Source organism: Mastacembelus armatus, chromosome 5, assembly GCF_900324485.2.
Source record: "Mastacembelus armatus chromosome 5, fMasArm1.2, whole genome shotgun sequence".
NCBI lineage: Eukaryota > Metazoa > Chordata > Actinopteri > Synbranchiformes > Mastacembelidae > Mastacembelus > Mastacembelus armatus.
The window spans coordinates 21,807,564-21,825,891 of NC_046637.1; the positions used below are offsets into that span (position 1 = coordinate 21,807,564).

Genomic DNA, 18,328 nt, shown 5'->3' on the forward strand with positions numbered 1-18,328 from the left:
GTATTCTTCAGACAGGTATAGATGGACGTGAATAGTGCCATACCATTGTCACAATTCTTCCCTGTAAATAGGATGACAGCCCAGAAAATATATATTTATGTAATGAGCAGTTGTTTACATAAACTTTAGTTTAATTTACAGCATGAGGTTTGATATACAAAAGAAAAATGCCATGCACAAAATTTAAAACATTATCCCTCAAATATGCAAGATTCAAGACTCTCAAGACAGCGTGGTCAAAGAGGGAAGAAACCGCTCAGTTCCACTATAACGTTACATCAGTTCAGGAGTTATATTCTCCTCACCATTATCATTGAATTCTTTCTGTTGAGGTTAATCGAGGATTCAATGAAAAACAGACAATGTTACAGAGTATAGTAGCACCATTTGCATCTAAGAAAATACCTGCACACACCCACACACTTGTATGCATGTGGTAACTCACAGGCACACACAGATGGGATACACTAGGAGGCATTCAGTAGAAGAAAGCACACAGGGAGAGAGTGAATACAGTATGTACCACTGCACTCTCTTGTGGTGCCAGTGCTGGGTGCATATATCTGTGTAACTAAATGAGAGTGTTATGCCTGTGCCTGTGAATTTAAATTTCAAGATGCAGTACACTGAATGATTCATACAGATTCAAAGTGTCATCACAAGGAAAAATGTCAGACAAAGAAAAGTCACTGCATCACTGATGTTGATTCATGTAACACTGGTATCTTAAGACTCTCCCTTGACTTCCTGGGGCTTTACATTCTTTTACAGACTTATACAGTGTGACAGATGATAAAAGGCTTGTTGCTTTAAACACCAGCAAGCATCTTGGTATCATGTACCTCATCCTCCGATAGAGGAACTAAAAAAGTCACAGTCAAGCTCAGATTTTCTTTTTGTTTTTGTTATCCATCTAGTTGAACTTAGACCATATGAGAATAAAGATAAGAACCTATTTTAAAGTGCTGAGCTAAGACCATGGGAGCCATTTTGTCTTTTCATTTCCTTATCATTTGTTCCAGTGCTGGGTTGATGAAGGAAAATCCAGCAAAAGCTGCCTGGTCCATGGAGTCGATGAGGTTTTTGTCGGCATGTGAAAGCCGTGGCTTCTCGTTTAGGAACTCCCGGTCAAAGTTGCTGCAGTCACTGGGGGATTTCTGTGTCAGACAGGTTGGTGATGTCAGTTAGGTTAATGTAACAAAGCATAGCAAAGAAAATTTGATCCTAGATATATGCATCTATTCATATAGATTACTGGTGCTGCATAGTTTGGTTAGAAAACAAACAAACAATACAATCACAGGCTCATACCACTTTGGGCTTGAAGGGAGGATCCACTTCTTTTCTTTCCAGCGCTGGCCAATTGATGGTTTTGAAAAATGGGTGTGTACGGATGTCTCCAACTACGCCCAACCTGCGACTGGGATCTCGCTCAAACAGCTGAAAAAACAACCAGCGTCAACCGATTTCATTACAGAAACAACACAAATTAACTTGCTGTAAAACTGTATTATGATAAAGAGAAATGCATGCTTAGTTCACATGTATGATGTTGACCAATGTGTGCCTATCAACATTAATTATTCACCAGTTCAAGCAGGTTCTTGGCCTCTTTGGTGATCCACCGAGGGTAGTGGGGAGTGTCCGATCTGATGGATTCAAACAGCTCATCCTCATCGTCGCCTTGAAAAGGGGACTGACCAATTAGCATCTCGTACACCAGCACACCAAAAGACCACCAGTCCACAGAGAAGGTGTACTTCTGTCCTAGCAGGATCTGAGATGAGAGATGATTTAACAAAATACATTAGAAGTAAGCAAGGAAAAAAGACATACAGTTGTGTTAGGAAACAAGTGAAGGACCCTGGTTTAGAGGGAAATCTGGATACTGCCATGACTCCCAGTAGGCACTAGGGGGCAGATATATTGTGAAACAATGGAAGATTGCATTTTAAAGATTTAATTGAAGCGAAATGTATGTGCAATCAGCCAGGCCCTGAAGCTAACCTCGGGTGCAATGTAGTCTGGTGTCCCGCAAAACGTTGTAGCCCTGGTGTCTCCAAACACCTTCTCTTTGCACATGCCAAAGTCTGCTATTTTTATGTGTCCATCCTTGTCCAGCATCACATTGTCTAGCTTCAGATCTCTGCAGACAGACACCAAAAGAAATATAATATAGAAACTATTTTGCAACAGTGTAGTATGTAGTAATATAGTCCAAAATCTGTCTATTATTAGATTGACAACAGCAGTACATAGTGGATCTTGGGACTTACCTGTATATAATCCCTTTTGAGTGGAGAAACTGCAGTCCCACTACGATCTCAGCAGCATAGAATCTGAAGTTTTAATTGTGCAAAATAGCCGTTAAATACAGTTTTCCTGTCATTAACAGTTCTGTTGTGAAATATGGCAACTGCTGTATCACTCATACTGTAGGTGTTTTCATGGTGATCTAGTGTACTCACACAGCTCTGCTGAGGTCAAAGCGGCCTTTGTCTTGGATGTGGAACATTAAGTCACCTCCATTCAGGTACTCCATTACAAAGAAGAGATGCTCCTGTGTAAGCAACACATTGTCAGCTCATTTTCACAGACAAAGGAGACATGAAGATTGTGTGTGAGAGTGAGAATGGATTCAGATAGGATGGGAGTCTCTGTCTTTATCAACAACCAAGAATTGCTACTAGTACTTCTGCAGCCCAGGAAAAGTCCCTTTTTTTTGCTTTTCAAGATTTTACTAGATGTTTAATGTGTGCATGCTTACTTTTGTCTGGAATGTGGAGTAGAGGTGTGTGAGGAAGGGATTTTCCCAAGCAAGGGCCAGGACCCTCTTCTCCACCATGGTACACTCCACATCATCATCCATAAGAACCACATCTTTCTTCAAAACCTTCACAGCGAAGAACTGACCTTTGCCTTTCAGCTCTGCCAGCAGCACCTGGGGTGTCAGAGCCACTTTTGAATGGATACTTCTCATCAGAGCTGTTATTCATTTTCATTTCATTACATTTTTTCATTGATTTCATTTATTTTGAGCATGAATATCCAAAATCCCCCATCAACCATATTCCATGTTCAAAAAGGAACTGGACAAAGAAAATCTTACGTTAACCAGTCACACTCAAAACAAAAAAAATCAAAATGTTATAAAAAAAAAATATACAAAAATTTTAACTCCAATTTAATTACATGTATTGAGTGCAACCAGCAAAACTCAAATCAAAAAGGGGAGGTTATTTATGTTGCCTCTTTTTTTTGCTGGTATTACATGCATGATCCCAGGGAAAACACTGGATAGATATGGTACTGCTGCCAGGATACAATAGCCATGGAAATAAATGAATCTGCTACACTCTGCTTCTCTGTTTATCTCATCAACCTTCACAGGCAGTATGTTTTTCTTAAAAGTGGCCTGGCCTTGATTGCGACTGATGAATAACAAAGGTCTTTTCTCACCAGGTCTCACTCCAACCTGGGCGATGATTGGGCAAAGAAATTCAGCAGGTAGTGGAGTGATGTATTGATCTATAAGGTATTTGTAGCTGAGTTTAACAAAAATGGCGCTACAGTCGAGGTTAGGAAAAAATAAGACAAGGAAGGAGAGTATCAGATTGATTTACACTAAGAAATGATTTTAATAAAAATAAAAAATCTGCCTTTTAAAGATCTGTGCCCTTCAGCAATTGAGCATATTAAAATTCAACTTTTATCATTTCAAATATCATCACATATTTATTTTTCTTAGTAATGTCACCTTTATGGGTCCACACTCCCTAACTTAAAAAAATCAGGTTTCTGCACTTTTTACGAGTTTGTGTAATGTTTTACGCTTTCAGTGTCTTCCCTGTTTTGTGCTATGCATGATTTCCTGTAAAATTTAAGACTGCATTTAAAGTTAGGCACCATGGGGCATACCTTGCCAAAGCTGCCTTTTCCCAGCACTTTGTGGAAAGTCAGCTGGTTCATGGTTAGACGTACTTGGGGAGTGGCTGGGGTTGGCAACAAGCCATCATGTGCTTTACCATTACCATCTGCAAAATGCACATTTGCACACACATAGTTAACACACATGCAAACCTGAATGCAAAGATTCATGCAAAAAGTACAAGAACAAATAAACATTTGAAAATGTAATATAGGTTAAACAGATTCAGCAACAGCAACACCGGTAAACATAAAACTTGAGTTAAACAATTTTGTACTACAGTGTGTGCTACAATGAATGCATCTTACCATTAGAGTCTATTGTTGCACCTGGGATGTCTTGGTAGATTCCAATATCTACTGTATTGGAGTTATCAGACTTCTTCACAGATTTCTAGGGAGAAAAAAAAAAGATTGCTAAAATATCTGTGACATTGTACATTCACAAACAATAATTTATTTTTATTTTTTTGAACACTGACCGACAACATGCTCAAACAAAATAAAACGAACAGTTTGTTATTGTGCAAACCTGAGAGACTTGAGACAGCGCCTCGGCCAGTAGTTTCTGGTTGATTCCACAAAGATTTGCCACTTTCGCCTGGCAGTAACTATGGACGTTCATGCCACAATCTGGTCAGAGGTGTGAAAATGGAATAGCCAAAGTGGAGAAAGGGAATACAACAGCAGAGAAAAATTTCAGAGGTATGGAAGAAGGCAGCAGAAGGGCAGATACAATATTTGAGGCAATCAAAGTACAAAAACAATGAACACATGGGACTAACCTTCACATTTCAGGCCCTGTCTGTAGAGACCCCACAGCAGACTCCCACAGTGGTCACAGAATGTAGGGCTCTTGTAGTTATAGTATTTAAAGCGATGCGGCATATCAATCTTAAAGCGCTCCTTCTGGAACTACAAAAAAAAAAATTCCATTAAATTCACCAGTAGCTGATAAAAGCAAGCAAAATATATATATACAGTACATTTTCAATTTAAACACATAGCTTGTTGCCATTAATATTGAATTTATTGTTGATGCTGTTTGTACACATTGACCTGGCCCTGTTTGATTAAGCTTGTACTCAGTTGTATCAATGAATTACAGTTTAATTCATAAAATGTTGAAATGGAATGTTTTGTAACAGTGCACAAGTCATCAGATAAAGCAGGAGAGAATATTAAGTGATTATTGAACCATCACTGCAATAAAAGACAACATGTAGCTCACTGCATCTGAGGTGACAATTTGAATTCATTTTGGAGAATATTAACTTTGCTCACCATAGTGTCTCGACTGTTGGCTGCTGTTCCGGTGCATCTGCCAATGATTTTTTCGATGCATTTCTTGTGGATTGCCGCATTGCATTCTAGGTGAAATAAATGATCAAATATTGTGTGAATGGTGGTGAATACTAAAGTATAAAACTGTATAAAAAGTATAAAACTAAATTGCAGTTAAACATGTGGCAAACACTCACGTCTGCACTTGTAACCTTGCTTGTTAAGCCCCCTAAATGGAAAAAAAGGAATTACATGCTTGAATTGATTGACTGTTGGCAAATAGAAAAACTTTTTTTTCCTGTTCCATTGCTAAGACATTTATTATATTTATATTGTAGATGGTTTCCTTTAGTAGGAGTATAGTAATGAGTTATGATAGTGATGTACTGAAACTGGCATGTACATTATTAGCTGAATAAAAGTAAAAAACAGTTTCCCATCTCCCTGATGCAACAGCTACCAAACTACATCTTCACTGTCTGCTTACTTTCTCCGAAGTATTATATAAGCTGAAAAATGTGCATGAATAAAAAAACATGAGAGACGTGCTCTTTGAGCTTGCATAACAATGACTTGGAGGTTTTACATTTGGAAGATAATATCTCAGATGTGGGATTACAAGATTGAAATATGAATGTGGAAAAATCTCAAATGTCAAATAGCCACATAAAACATTAGATTTCCTCCTGTCTGTCTCTAGAGTGATAGATAATACTGTACTTTTAAAAACAGGGGTGGAGCTTGGCTCACAAGTTATTCCTGCTGTTGGAATACAACATTACATCCTTGTGGGATTTCCCTCAACAGTGACTCACTGTCAGCAGCCCGGCTGTTGTTTCTACCATTACTAACCCCACAAGACTCCCACATTTAGAAAACTAGAACCACTACTAATTGGTCTTTTGAGAAACACCTTTCAGGCATGGACTTTTCTTGTTGGACAACTAATGTTTTTGTTCCACTGGACACCTATAGAATATACAGTAGATGACAGCACTACTGGTCAGGCATTATTAAGGCTGTGCCAGTGGCATCTTAATAAAACACAACACTGGCTGCAAAAATAACGTAAAAAAAAAACAAGCAGATCAGCTAATTAGCTGCTGCCCAGACAGTAGCATTGGAAATTACTGCCATATTCAATTTCCAAAATGAAGGAAGTATTTAATATGCTAGCTAGCAAAAGTACACAAACATATTAATGATATGGTGGTGACTGCTTTCACATAAAAAAGCAGAAAGTGGCATCTCACCAGAGGAAATCTCTGCAAACAGAGCAGAAAGTGGGCTGCCCAAAGAAGGTGGCAGTGAACTCATGGTTTTTGATGTTGTGAACCTTGGGTTGCTTAAATGCTCCTCTCCTCCTGTTGAGGGTCATGACTCCATCCTCAGGGGAAACCTTTACTGTTGGCTTAGATGGCGCTGGGAAAAGAGATCAATTTACAAATCAAACTTCTGCATTTTTATTTAAATGTAGACTACAGGACAATCTGGTTTGTTAAGCATCTTTATAGGACCTTTTCAAAGGCAAACAAAAAGATATCAGGAATGCAATCATTTGTGGGCGTGTTTCTAAAAGATAAATTATATAGTTAGCTCTCCTTTGTTTTTAAAATTAGATGATTATAATTAGATCTTTAAACCACATTACAGCAAACATTATTATAAATCAGCCATAATAAGTAAGTGGTATTTATTAAAAAAGCACTAATATTTAGCTACTGATAAATCAAGGGTACACACAGAAAAATGCCTTGTTGGATAAGTGACTCTGGCCAACACAAAACAACAGGGAGGGGTCAAAAGTCACCCACAGGAGAAAGCAAAAGAGGCGTGAGAGAGGTAAACAAAGAAGGCAGAAACTGTGGAAGAGACAGAGAGAGTAGGTGGGTGGAAGGGAGGGAGGGTGAGAAATTGGGACAATTTAAAAAGGGGCAGCTTTAAACAGACAACTGATAGACAGGGAAATGTGGGAAGAGTGATGAGGTGAGGGAGATAAATTAATTTCCTCTCCACCACTCTACTAACAGATGTTTGTGTTTGGACAGCGCCTCACCGAGCCAACCCAAGAAAGTGGGAGTAAGGGAGAGGGCAAAATAGAGAGAAGACAGACAGCACTGAGGGCTGTTCACACATGGCTAAAAATATTCTGGACTGCTTTTCAGGAAAACTGTGGAGTGTGTAGGATGGAGCTGATGGAGTAGGGAGCTCTTTCATTACAGTAGGCACACCTCCCTCTCATGACCCTCTCCAACCCTGAACAAAAAGCCCAGACTATGCTACTTTCACACAGAAACTCCCCCTACACAGAAGCAATCTGTAATCTCACCCGCTCCCCCCCATGTTAGCAGTGACTGCTGGCTTCCCTGGTAACTGGTCCAGCACTGGCTGTGCTTCACTTCTGCTTCTATCAGCTGAAGTGAAACTAAAGACATTTCTAGAAACTAGCAATAACAGAGATATGGTTTTGAACTCAAGCTGCAAAATGCTGGATAATCTGAGCTGCTACATTTATGTGGAATTTTTGCATTGAAAAATGTTCCATTATTCCCTTGACTGGGTAGAAAATGAGACTTTAGACCACAGAGATCCACTCAAAGTTTAACATAAAAACAAACAAGCCACTAGTGACCACACTGGCATGTTGTATTAAGAGAAATATGTTCATACTTCTTGTTAAATATGTTTATTTATTGTTGGCTACTTACTCAAAGTACACCAAGTCCAAAGGTCAAATTCTCCCTAGCTTTGAAAAGCTCTTAAAGTGCTTTGATTACATAGCCACACCTGTAGTCACCTGGCAAGCTCAAAGTTGTAGATTAACCCTTGACAGTTTGAGGTAGACAGTATATTGCAAGGCCAAAAGATGAACACTACACTCCTGAGTGAGGTTAACAGCGACAAAAACTTTAAGCTGTGGTTGTGTGTACAAAGTTCAGGAAAATGAGATAAGGGATTGTTTTTGCCAGTAGAGGGCAATATATATCAGCACTGCAGCAGATTGGGAGGAAAACTGTAGCGTGGGGGAGCAGATCATGTCACAGTAGGCTCTTCATTCATGCTAAACACCACTCCCTGGTGGTCTAGTGGTTAGGATTCGGCGCTCTCACCGCCGCGGCCCGGGTTCGATTCCCGGTCAGGGAATATTGTTTTAAACACCGCATACACATATTTTCTTAAGAACTTACTAACTTTAAATGATGGACTCAACCTGATCAATTTCTCTACTTCACATTGATTTTTTCATGTCAGGGATTTCTGTGTGCTCTTTTCATGGCTCTGTCTATCTAGTTCAACCCGTGGTTGAACTGGATAGACTGAACTGGATCACATATTTTCATGCATATTTAAAACGGAACATGACAAAAGTTGTGATATTGCTTCCTCAAAGCTACTGTCTGTGAACTCAAAGAACACCCACACAGTTATGATCAAGCTGATATTTTTTTCAGTATTAAACTAAATAAATAACTATAGATGAATATAATAGATTTAAACCAAATTTTCAGGATGTTTAAAAACTAGCTATGTTACCTGTGTCACTGTCCTCCAGGAAGAACTGTACAGCCATCTGGACCCTTCCTGAAGGATGCAAGTCCACCCAGAATTCAGCACGTCCATTGGTTTTGGACTTCTTACAGCGTTCTGCCAGTACAGACACACCTACTGTGGCCTTGGCCAATGGCTCCTCAGGGTTCTGCATGAGGATGATTTCTAGAACACGCCCTTCATAGATGTGAGCATCAAAAGTAGACTTCCAGGATGGATACATGGTGGGCTTCCTCTGGACCAAAGTCTTTCCTCTCTCTGTGAAAGAACAAGAAAGAAGGGAGAATCACATAGTGTAAATGCTTTTCCTGCATCAAGAATATTCACCGTACAGGAATGGATAGAGAGCTGGTAGAAAGGCAGTTAAGGCAATGAAACTTGAAAATCTCACCTCCCTGCTCACTGTGACACTTTGTTAGAGAAATTCTGACTGTGTTTGTGTGTGTGCATTTGTACATACCTGTATTGACAGACTCCTTCATCTTGACAGCACAGATGGGAGGGTCAGAGCCAGGAGATAGAGCTCCCATGTCATAATCATTGAAGGCGATACGGAGGAAGGGTGCCATGGTGACCTAAGCCTCCTAAAACAAAGACACTCATAGTTAGACTATGACACACACCTCACATAACTGCTGCACTTGAATTGCTCAAGTTCTGCACTTAAAACAAGAAGGAAGAGAGTCAGTGGCTAACAGTGTTCTCAGATGGGAAGTTCAGAGGAAGTAGAAGTTTCCAACTCAAGATACAACTTTGGAAACTACCGGCTAGCAACGAGGGAAGAAGGAACAGAGTGGTAATCCTTAACTCAGCGCATACAAATAGGATGATAGAGTAAGACCGGAAATACAAAGGACTGGGGTTAAGCAATTAAGCCTCTTTGCTACTATACAACTTTCAAATTAATTACAAGATCATTTTTTCCCAGTGCAAATTATACGTACTTGTTTATTGCAATTTAAACTCTCAGTTTTCTGCAGGTCACATCTGCATCTACAAAAGCTATATCATGCTAAAAAGAAACATATTTTGAATTATTTTTTTACTCTAGAAACTCTCATTTCATACATTTGTTGGGCTAAAATGCATTAACTCTTAACTATTAAAATGCAGCTTGCAAAAATCGTCCTCTTACTTAATTTGAAATGAATTGCTCCATTGGCAGATTTGGTCAGCACTCCTTTCTGCGAATTTCACTTACTTCCTCTTTAAGTAACACTTGTGAGGTTTGAACCACATTCGTATTCTTATTTTTACACACACACACACACATACACACACACATACATATGTGTGTATTCTTATGTATTCTTATTCTTGCTCACACATATATGCATGTGTATGCATGTGTGTGTGTGTGTGTGTGTGTGTGTGCGTGGAGAAAGAGAGAGAGAAACTGTATACACTGGTCCCAAAGGATCATATTAGCTTCAGTCAGTGGAAAGAAAACATGTTTTCAGCATGTGCAGTCACCACAGGGTCAACCTAGAGGTGTCAAACACTTGTCTTATGTTTTCAGTTATGAGATACAGCAAAGTGTTCAGGAAATTGCTACTCTTTAAAAGTAAACTGTCTTCCTATAAGAACTATACCCCAGCGGCATGTTACTTCAAGGAGCCTTGTAATAAAAAATTACACAGGATGAAAATATAGTAAGCCATGAGTCCAGTCTGGTGCTGTATAAAGGAACACAATTAACAAACTTACTGAGCCTTTCATGTTGCCAACACAGTTTCACGCCAAAAAAAAAAAAAAAAATCACTCAGATGCCAAGACAGACTAGCACATTAGACTACAGCATAATTGCCAAAGTAGCAACAAAATACTACAGAATTCTTCAAAGGATTTCCATACAGCAATGAAAATGAGTTTTTAAATTCATTAACTTGATCTCATGTAGTTTTAGTCTCTTATTACATTAACATAATCTAGATTTAATAGCCATTTCAGAAGAATGGCACCTCTATGAATTCAGGCAAACAGCATCGTATTACACCTACACAATGATGATCAGCTGCTCTATAAAATGACCTTTTTGGGCAAATTCCAAATGCACAGTAACATGGCCTTCTCTCTAAGCTTAAATATGTACATAAAACTAAATAATAATAATAGTCTGTTTGTGCGTAAATGCACAATCATTCCTAGGGAGAAAAGTTTGGTTTGTGCTCATGTTGCTTTTCACACAGCTTCTTAGTGACTGAACCAGGATGTGTTGTGATATAAACTTAGGTGAAGGTTTATTTGGTACACCAAGATAAAACTAAAGCAGTCTAACACAAGAGTCTTGCAATAAATCCTCCTTCATGAAGGTGATTATGTTCATTTTATTTTCTAGTCATTTTTAGAGAGGTGTTGCTTCCACTGCATGAACATTTTGTAAGATGTCTCCACTGAGCTGAGACTGAAATATTTCTCTTGCTGTTACTGGGGGCTTTGAGTGACCTCAGCAATACTGTTTTGGATCTAAACACTCCAAAAACAACTGATTGTTTCTGAGTGAGGTCAGGAGGGTCGGAGAAAGTAGAGCTCTCACAATACCGCCCACGCATACACAGACACTACACAAAACTATATTAAAAATATTCTAATGGAGTTTGAGACATGCAAACCCACACAAAATATATTTTTAGAGCTCATTTCAAGTTTTCTTTCTGCTTTACACAGACACTCTTATGTACACATACACAGACACTGCTACATAGAAAAGAGAGCCTTGTTTCCCCAGAGAGTGTGGAAAAAATGAGCACATTCAATTAGGGACAGGGTGGGTAGAGCAAAAGAGCAAGAGAGAGAGAGAAAGAAAAAAGCCAATGGACATGAGGACAAATCAGATAGAACCAGATTTTCCTTCACTAGATCCAGCCACAACGAACCCGACTTCCAGTGAGATGGATAGTGTTCACTGTGTGTGTATGGCTACGAGCAGTTAAGTATAAAGCTAGACTGCCTGCCTTTGGAGTGTATGTTAACACAAAGGAATTCATGAATTATACACCAGCTGGAAGAAGTTGCAGTATTCAAATTAAAAAATGTGTACAGTAAGTAGTATATGCCATTCAAAATGCACAATTGTGCATAATAGAGTCTGAATGATACAGGATTTTTAAGACTGAAATTCATTCCAGCATTTGATGATTTTAAAATCTGATATGCTTATATTGGCTGATATGCTTTTCCCCCTAGAAACAAAGAGCATAAACAAAGATTTTCCATTGAATTCTTTTGTGCAGTTTATCCAGTGCAGTCCTCATCAAGATAACATGACATAATGAAGTTTAAAATTAAACTTGTTTTATTGATATTGAACAGTTTTGAACAGTGAAGGATTTATCTTCCATCTCTTCTTTTCTTTTTAATTATAAATTATCAGCCAGTATAAATGCTGATATTTATATGCAAATAGCTCATAATGGCCAATTATATCAGAACGTCGGGCTCTAGTTCACTTCACTCACAAATTTTCAAAATTAGAAAAGAGTAGAGTAGATTAATATAACAAAATGGAAATTAACAGTTGTAATGACATAAGAAGAAATATTCCATTACGCTGCAGGCTTGTTGCATGTAATGCAATAACAAGACTGTGTACAAACGTATTATCAAAAGCCATGCTCAGCAATACACTACAAACAAGTCAAAGGTTTGGTATGCCCTGAATTAGTGGAAATGTCCTTAAGTGAAGAAGTTATCAAGCAGGTCTAGCAGGTTAGAGAGCCTTTGTGTGTCAACCTTTCATCGGCAGGTCTGAACAAAACAGGTACACATGCATATGATAACAGCAGAGTTTCCTTCACATAATACACAAGAAACATAGTGATATGTTATGTCTTTTGTGCTATTATTGACAGCAACTTATATTTTCCCTACGAGTGATACTGGCTTGGAAATCCATAAATCAGTGGGCCAGATATTTTATTAGTCCCTGTGGGGAAATTCTTCTCATTTGTCTGACATAGAGCTTCCTACAGAGCAGCTGGGAAGGATTCAGGGTCTTGTTCAAAGACAGATTAATTCGACACTGTGAATGTTTGACATAAACAGAATTGATGGTTAACATATAATCAATTTACTAGGTCAGCCTTTCTTACACAGCAAGGTTTGTTATGTCAAAAGATACATGCATTGCGGCTGTTCATATCCATATTTGTTGTACAGTATAAAGCAGTATAAGTATAGTATGTGCTATAGTACTATGTATTGTAAGTACTTATACTATATATAGTCTCTTAATGTTAGGACAATACAGCACATGCAGTCAAGACAACCAAATTGCTTTTTTATGACCAAACAGAGTCGTGTTCTTGTCCGGATGGTGAAGTCAGATATCTGACCTTAAGAGGATTAAAAATGTGCTTCATTTTCAGACTGGAGACAAAAAGTTGCCCAAACAAGCAAATGTAAATACAGCTGCAATACAGGCTTGTTAGAACATCATATGTCAACTGATGTCTATGGGATGTAGACTGGAAAATCACTGACTGCAAAGATATTAAACATTGTGATTTCAATCAGTTTTGTTCAGTTATATATATATATTTTTTAAATTGAGTTCATGCATTAAAATGACTTCAGCTCCTACACAATGTTCATGTGATGTGAACATAAACACCCTCAAATTACAGCCAAGTGTGCAGTTTAGCCCCACAGCCACTGTTTATTGTTTGCTGGAGTACAAGGACAACACAACAGAAAATAACCTCTAAATGACCTCTGACTGCACTGCATATGTAATATTTGGTATAACCTAAACATTACTATAAAAAACAAATGGCACTTAAACCTCAAGATAGTCAGGACAGCCTTTTTTTACAGTAATCATTTTGACTCGTCATAGCAGGAAATGCATAGGTGTAAATAATAGCATTTAATGATGGCTCAGAGACAAGAAGCACCATGAAGCCCTGAAGCAGTCTCAGCTAAACAGAATGCAGCCACTGTGATTTTTGTATTGTGACATGTCAGACTGCCTTCGGTGGAAAAAGATCTATTTAAACTTTTACAATTTGAATACCCAGATTTAAACGATCAGGTTTCAAATCAGCTGGAAGACATCTGAACATGTTGCAGGTGTACATAAAATAAATATCAATGGACGAAATACATTTAAGTGCTTCGACTTCAGGGTCCTACCACTGGGAATGGTGGCTCACTGTCAGACAAAAGAAATGAATGTTATTAATAACAGCAGTGCTTTCCTGACAATAAAAATCTCTGTCTACTGTTGAAAGACAGAGCAGCATCACATCCAGTATCCTTTGACTCTGTACTTTGAGATCTTGGGCCTGGCTGCTAGACAGATGTTTTCAGTATAGGTATTTTAACTGGTACAATATTTGTCTACTGGAAAAGAATGAAATGGGGTTTCTAGTAGCTGGAAATTTTGTCTGCCTCAGTGACAAAAGAAGACGCTGAGTAATCGAAACTGGCCAGACAGGATGCTAAATAAAGCTGGAAGGTAAGGAATGGGACACAGGTAACACATCAAACTATTCTGAAATATTCAGTCTTACAAAACATCATCAACTACATGTCTGAGCAATCTCAAAGTTTCCTCTAGGAATATGTCAGCTTGCTCTCCTTTTTCCCAGATACTGCAAAATTAAGGAATAACGTAAAGAAAGAAAATGAATAAAAAACTTTGGATACCCCTGTCCTCTCACTTTGTGTTCCTTCTCCTTCAAGAAACTGTGCTGAGAACATACTATAACAGAAAGAGAGCAAGGACAAGATTGAGTGAAAGACCTACAGGTCCAAAATAGACCCCAAACAGTCTGAATGGATGGTGCAGGTTCAGTCGGTGGCCAGACAAATTAGAGCTGAACAAACATGCTGTATGTGATTATATTGAACCTGAGGGAACACGGTCGGAGTCAGCCAGGACGCACTCATACCTAAAGCTAATAACATGGTGTTTGGCTGAATGTGTAAACATCTATTGCATCATGAAACTGCTGTTAATGATAGTTCAAAGGAAAACAATCCCTCCACACTGGAAATCATAGAAAAGGGTAGTTCCTAACTATGGTATCACTGAGATTGTACAGTAGGAATCTGCTGGCATATTGCTTTTCTGGCTTCATGTACATGTGTAAAATACCTGAAAACCTGTGATTGTGGGAACGATAGTGGAGACAATGACTCTGACTTAAGCTAAGAGTATTTATTTGATTTTCTTTTCTACTTCCAGTTTTGAAAAACATATTTAAATAAAACAATGCAATTCTCACAAAACTTTCCTTAATCCACAAGCTTTTCACTGAGGCATGGAGTCATGTATTAATGCCACATTAACACCATCTCAAAAGCACATAAGTGTAGTTGCGCACACACTAATAACGTTGAACAAAGCAGCCTTTAATGACTGCTGGTGGAGACTGGACTGAAAGAACCATAGCCTCCCTTTCTTTTACTAACCAAGGTTAATGTCTAGCACCACTTCACCAACTACACACACACAAACACACACACACACACACACACAAAGGTTATGTCAACAGACAGCATATTACAGAAGCTGTCTGGGGAGAAACCAACACCTACAGATAAGAAAGTATAAAAATACAGTCTTTCTGTAAGGTTGCCTCTCTCTTTCTCTCATACACACACCTGCATACACGAACATCTGATCAGGTCAAGGCAGGACAGGTTAAAAGAGTAAAGAATGAGACTAAAGCTGATGTTCCGGATGAAATGAGCCAGACTAATGGGCGTTGTGTTTTTCAACTGATACTGACTGTTATGGTTTCACTTTGGCCTTGAATTGACCTCTGACCAAATCAATACAAGCTGGTTTAAATGCTGATTGGATGTAAAAATATGAACACAAACTGTAGTGTAAAATGGCTGCATCATTCCTTTCCATTTTCTCTCCTTTCTTCCTGGAGGAGAAGGGAGAGGAAGACGTCAAACCTGCTAGAATAGCAGGGAATGAAAACCTGGCAATGTCTGTGTGAGTGTGTATGTGTCTTCTCTCCACATGCAGAGTGGTGTCCATTTCCGCTCTGCTCACAGTTCAGAGAACCTTGGTTAAGTCAAACAAAAGAGCATCTGAGCAAGGAGAGCCCGGCAGGATAGCGTGATGAGGAGGGAGTTTGTGTGTAAGTGTCAGCGGTAGGGACAGGAGACCAAGGACAAGCGATGAGCGGAACTATCATCACCCCGTGCTGATTGAGCAAATTCATGCCAAAAGCCTATGTGTGAAGTTGGAAAACAGCAGGTATTCTTCAAACCACAATGACCTAATAACTAAATAGGTGTTGTCATTTAGATACTAGAAGCATTTAGGGGCTGTTTCATACTTGATGGCACATAAAACAAACAAAGTTCACACAGAGTTTTGGTGATACTGATAATAAATATTGTAGGTACAATGATACCAAGGTTTGAATTCAATACCAAAATATTTTTTCAATATCTTACTTTGCAAAACTGCAAAAAAAAAGTAAACAAAAAGTAACTGTTATGAAAGATGATGGTTTTTGACTTAGTCTACCTTATAAGTCTGCGATGTGTTTATACATATGTACTATCAAAAGATCAGTGCTCCTCCTCCTTCTCCTCACTGAGCAGATGTCCCATTTGTGTCCTCTGAGCAGCCCATGTTGCCACAAGCCAATATTGACACACCAGTAACTGCAGGCAGATAATGTTACCTAGGCTCACAACGCTGCACTGCTCCCAGAAAATAACAACAGGATACAGAGTTTTGCCACAAATGCAGAATTGCATTATAGTGTATGACACAAGAAGTTTGACCACAGAAGAAATATTTCAAAATCTACCTATGTGTTTAGTGTGCCGGAGAAGTTGACAAGTCATGTCAGCTCCTTTAGATTCAGAAGGTTGTCGGCAGCCATAAGAATGTGGGGTAATCTTCATGCAGACACTTCCCTTAAACTAAACACCACCATGGCATAACTCCAATACCTTCCTTCACCTTACCGCGGCAAAGTCAACAATTGAGAAATGGGGCACATATAAAACTAAAGTAGCATGGTGGCTTAATTCATTTCCAAGTACCCTGACTCTAAAGAAGGAAGCACCTTGGGGTTTCATGGTCATGGCCTTTGGTTTCAGCTGAAAAATAAAAACCGGCTCCAGTACTAGTTGGACTGCAATCAGCCAAATGTTATTGATGGCAGCTTTCTGCCAAACCAGACAAAAATATGTAAACATGCTGCTTTTGTCACTCAGGTCACATTAATTATTAAGGAGCTTGTATCCAAGTCTAAGAGAAATTGAACGTAGAGAAGCACACAATTAAAATGAGATAACTAAAGTCTTTTAACAGGGACGTTTTCCCCTCAGTACAATGGTATAATTGGTGGCCTATATTTTAAAAGCTTCAAGGGCTGAAATTAATGTGTTTCCGGCTTTTATTCGTATTGGTAGTTGTAGTATGTTCTGTTCTTATTGTCTACTAATTCATCTACACGTCTGTGGCCATAGGACACAACACTGCGCTGGAAGATTTCTGCTGTATTGAGTTTCCTCAGTGTCAGCGCAGAGCGGTACAGTTGGGACCCTGCAGGCTCCTGAGCATGGATTCTCTTCATTTACGTAAATACAACTAGAAGACGGCGGGAGAGAGAGTCACTCTGCCCCACTACTCACTCCCCAAACCAGACAGCGCTGTTGCTACTACTGCAACTACTGATGTCACCCGGGATTTGCAGTCGATCTTTGCGTCGCAAGATACCGGCCAAAGCCGAGTCAAGGCAGATTTTGTCACCCATTAGGCTGATGTGTAGGCCAGTGCTGTTGTCCCAGCTGTCACACACCGAGCTCAAGTTGTCCCTGTAGTGAACAAAAGTTAAAACCGTGTCAGAAGAAACGGTGACTTACCTATTTCTCTGAGCTGGAGACTGTGCTGCTTGTCTGTTGTTTGGTTGGTGTTTGACTCGAGGTGTGACAGCAGGCGCGACTTAAAAAGCTTCAGTGGTGTTTAAGGAAGTGGTGAAGTGCTGCTCTGCACCGTGTGCGCCCGGCTTCGAACTGTACTGCGGCTCAGAGGCAGCGCGCGATGCAGAGGACTCACTGTGTGACGTCAACCAGGTGAATTCCCCCCCACATGCGCGCGCACACACACGCGCGCTTTTTTTTTCCATTGCTTGTGGGGACATTGCATTGATTTAAATTCATTTCTTGGAGACTTGCTCTAACCATAACCACTACTTGTGTAACCCCTCCCTTACCGTAACCTCACCCGAACCTGACCCAGCTCTAACTTTTAATCAAGTCGTAAATTCAACGATTTACATTGTGTGGACCCGGCATTGGTCTCCACAATGTATGGAAAAACACGCACACACACACAGGCACACAGTCGTGTTTCCATTATTTCAGGGGACATTGACTTTACCCAAACTTTACCCAAGACTGCACTAACATTGCAAACCTGATACTGCTGACTCTCTCTGCCACTGTATAATGAGCAATGTCACTTCTTTCCAGGGTTCAGTTTGTTTTGCAACACATTTGGCAGTCTGACAGTGCATCAGACAACATATCAGTGCTGAGAAGCAAAACAAGGAAGTGAATGAAAAGTTTAACAGTTTCACATTGA

At 39.3% G+C, this 18,328-nt stretch overlaps 1 protein-coding gene and 1 non-coding gene across 2 annotated transcripts; one reads left to right on the top strand and one right to left on the bottom strand.

Annotated features, from left to right (window-relative positions):
• Positions 1 to 220: 220 nt before the first annotated feature.
• Positions 221 to 17,769, bottom strand: LOC113130399 (protein kinase C delta type-like). The gene is made up of 17 exons (XM_026306993.1): positions 17,608 to 17,769; positions 9,221 to 9,344; positions 8,746 to 9,018; positions 6,465 to 6,633; positions 5,409 to 5,440; positions 5,212 to 5,297; positions 4,713 to 4,842; positions 4,460 to 4,560; positions 4,237 to 4,321; positions 3,919 to 4,034; positions 2,768 to 2,941; positions 2,469 to 2,560; positions 2,277 to 2,339; positions 2,008 to 2,146; positions 1,589 to 1,777; positions 1,312 to 1,440; positions 221 to 1,157 (listed from the first exon to the last, which is right to left on the bottom strand). Exons 2-17 carry the CDS (start codon positions 9,327 to 9,329, stop codon positions 999 to 1,001), a joined length of 2,046 nt encoding a protein of 681 aa, XP_026162778.1. The 5' UTR covers positions 9,330 to 9,344; positions 17,608 to 17,769; the 3' UTR covers positions 221 to 998.
• trnae-cuc (transfer RNA glutamic acid (anticodon CUC)) lies at positions 8,284 to 8,355 on the top strand. Its single transcript has one exon. It is a non-coding gene; the product is annotated as a tRNA-Glu (tRNA).
• Positions 17,770 to 18,328: the final 559 nt, after the last annotated feature.

Coding starts and splice junctions, on each gene's coding strand:
- LOC113130399 (XM_026306993.1), bottom strand. CDS start 9,329: ATGGCACCCTTCCTCCGTATCGCCTTCAATGATTATGACATGGGAGCT. Junction 4,035..4,236: donor TGCAACAATAGACTCTAATG/GTAAGATGCATT, acceptor TGCATTTTGCAG/ATGGTAATGGTAAAGCACAT. Junction 2,561..2,767: donor ACTCCACATTCCAGACAAAA/GTAAGCATGCAC, acceptor TTGCTTACACAG/GAGCATCTCTTCTTTGTAAT.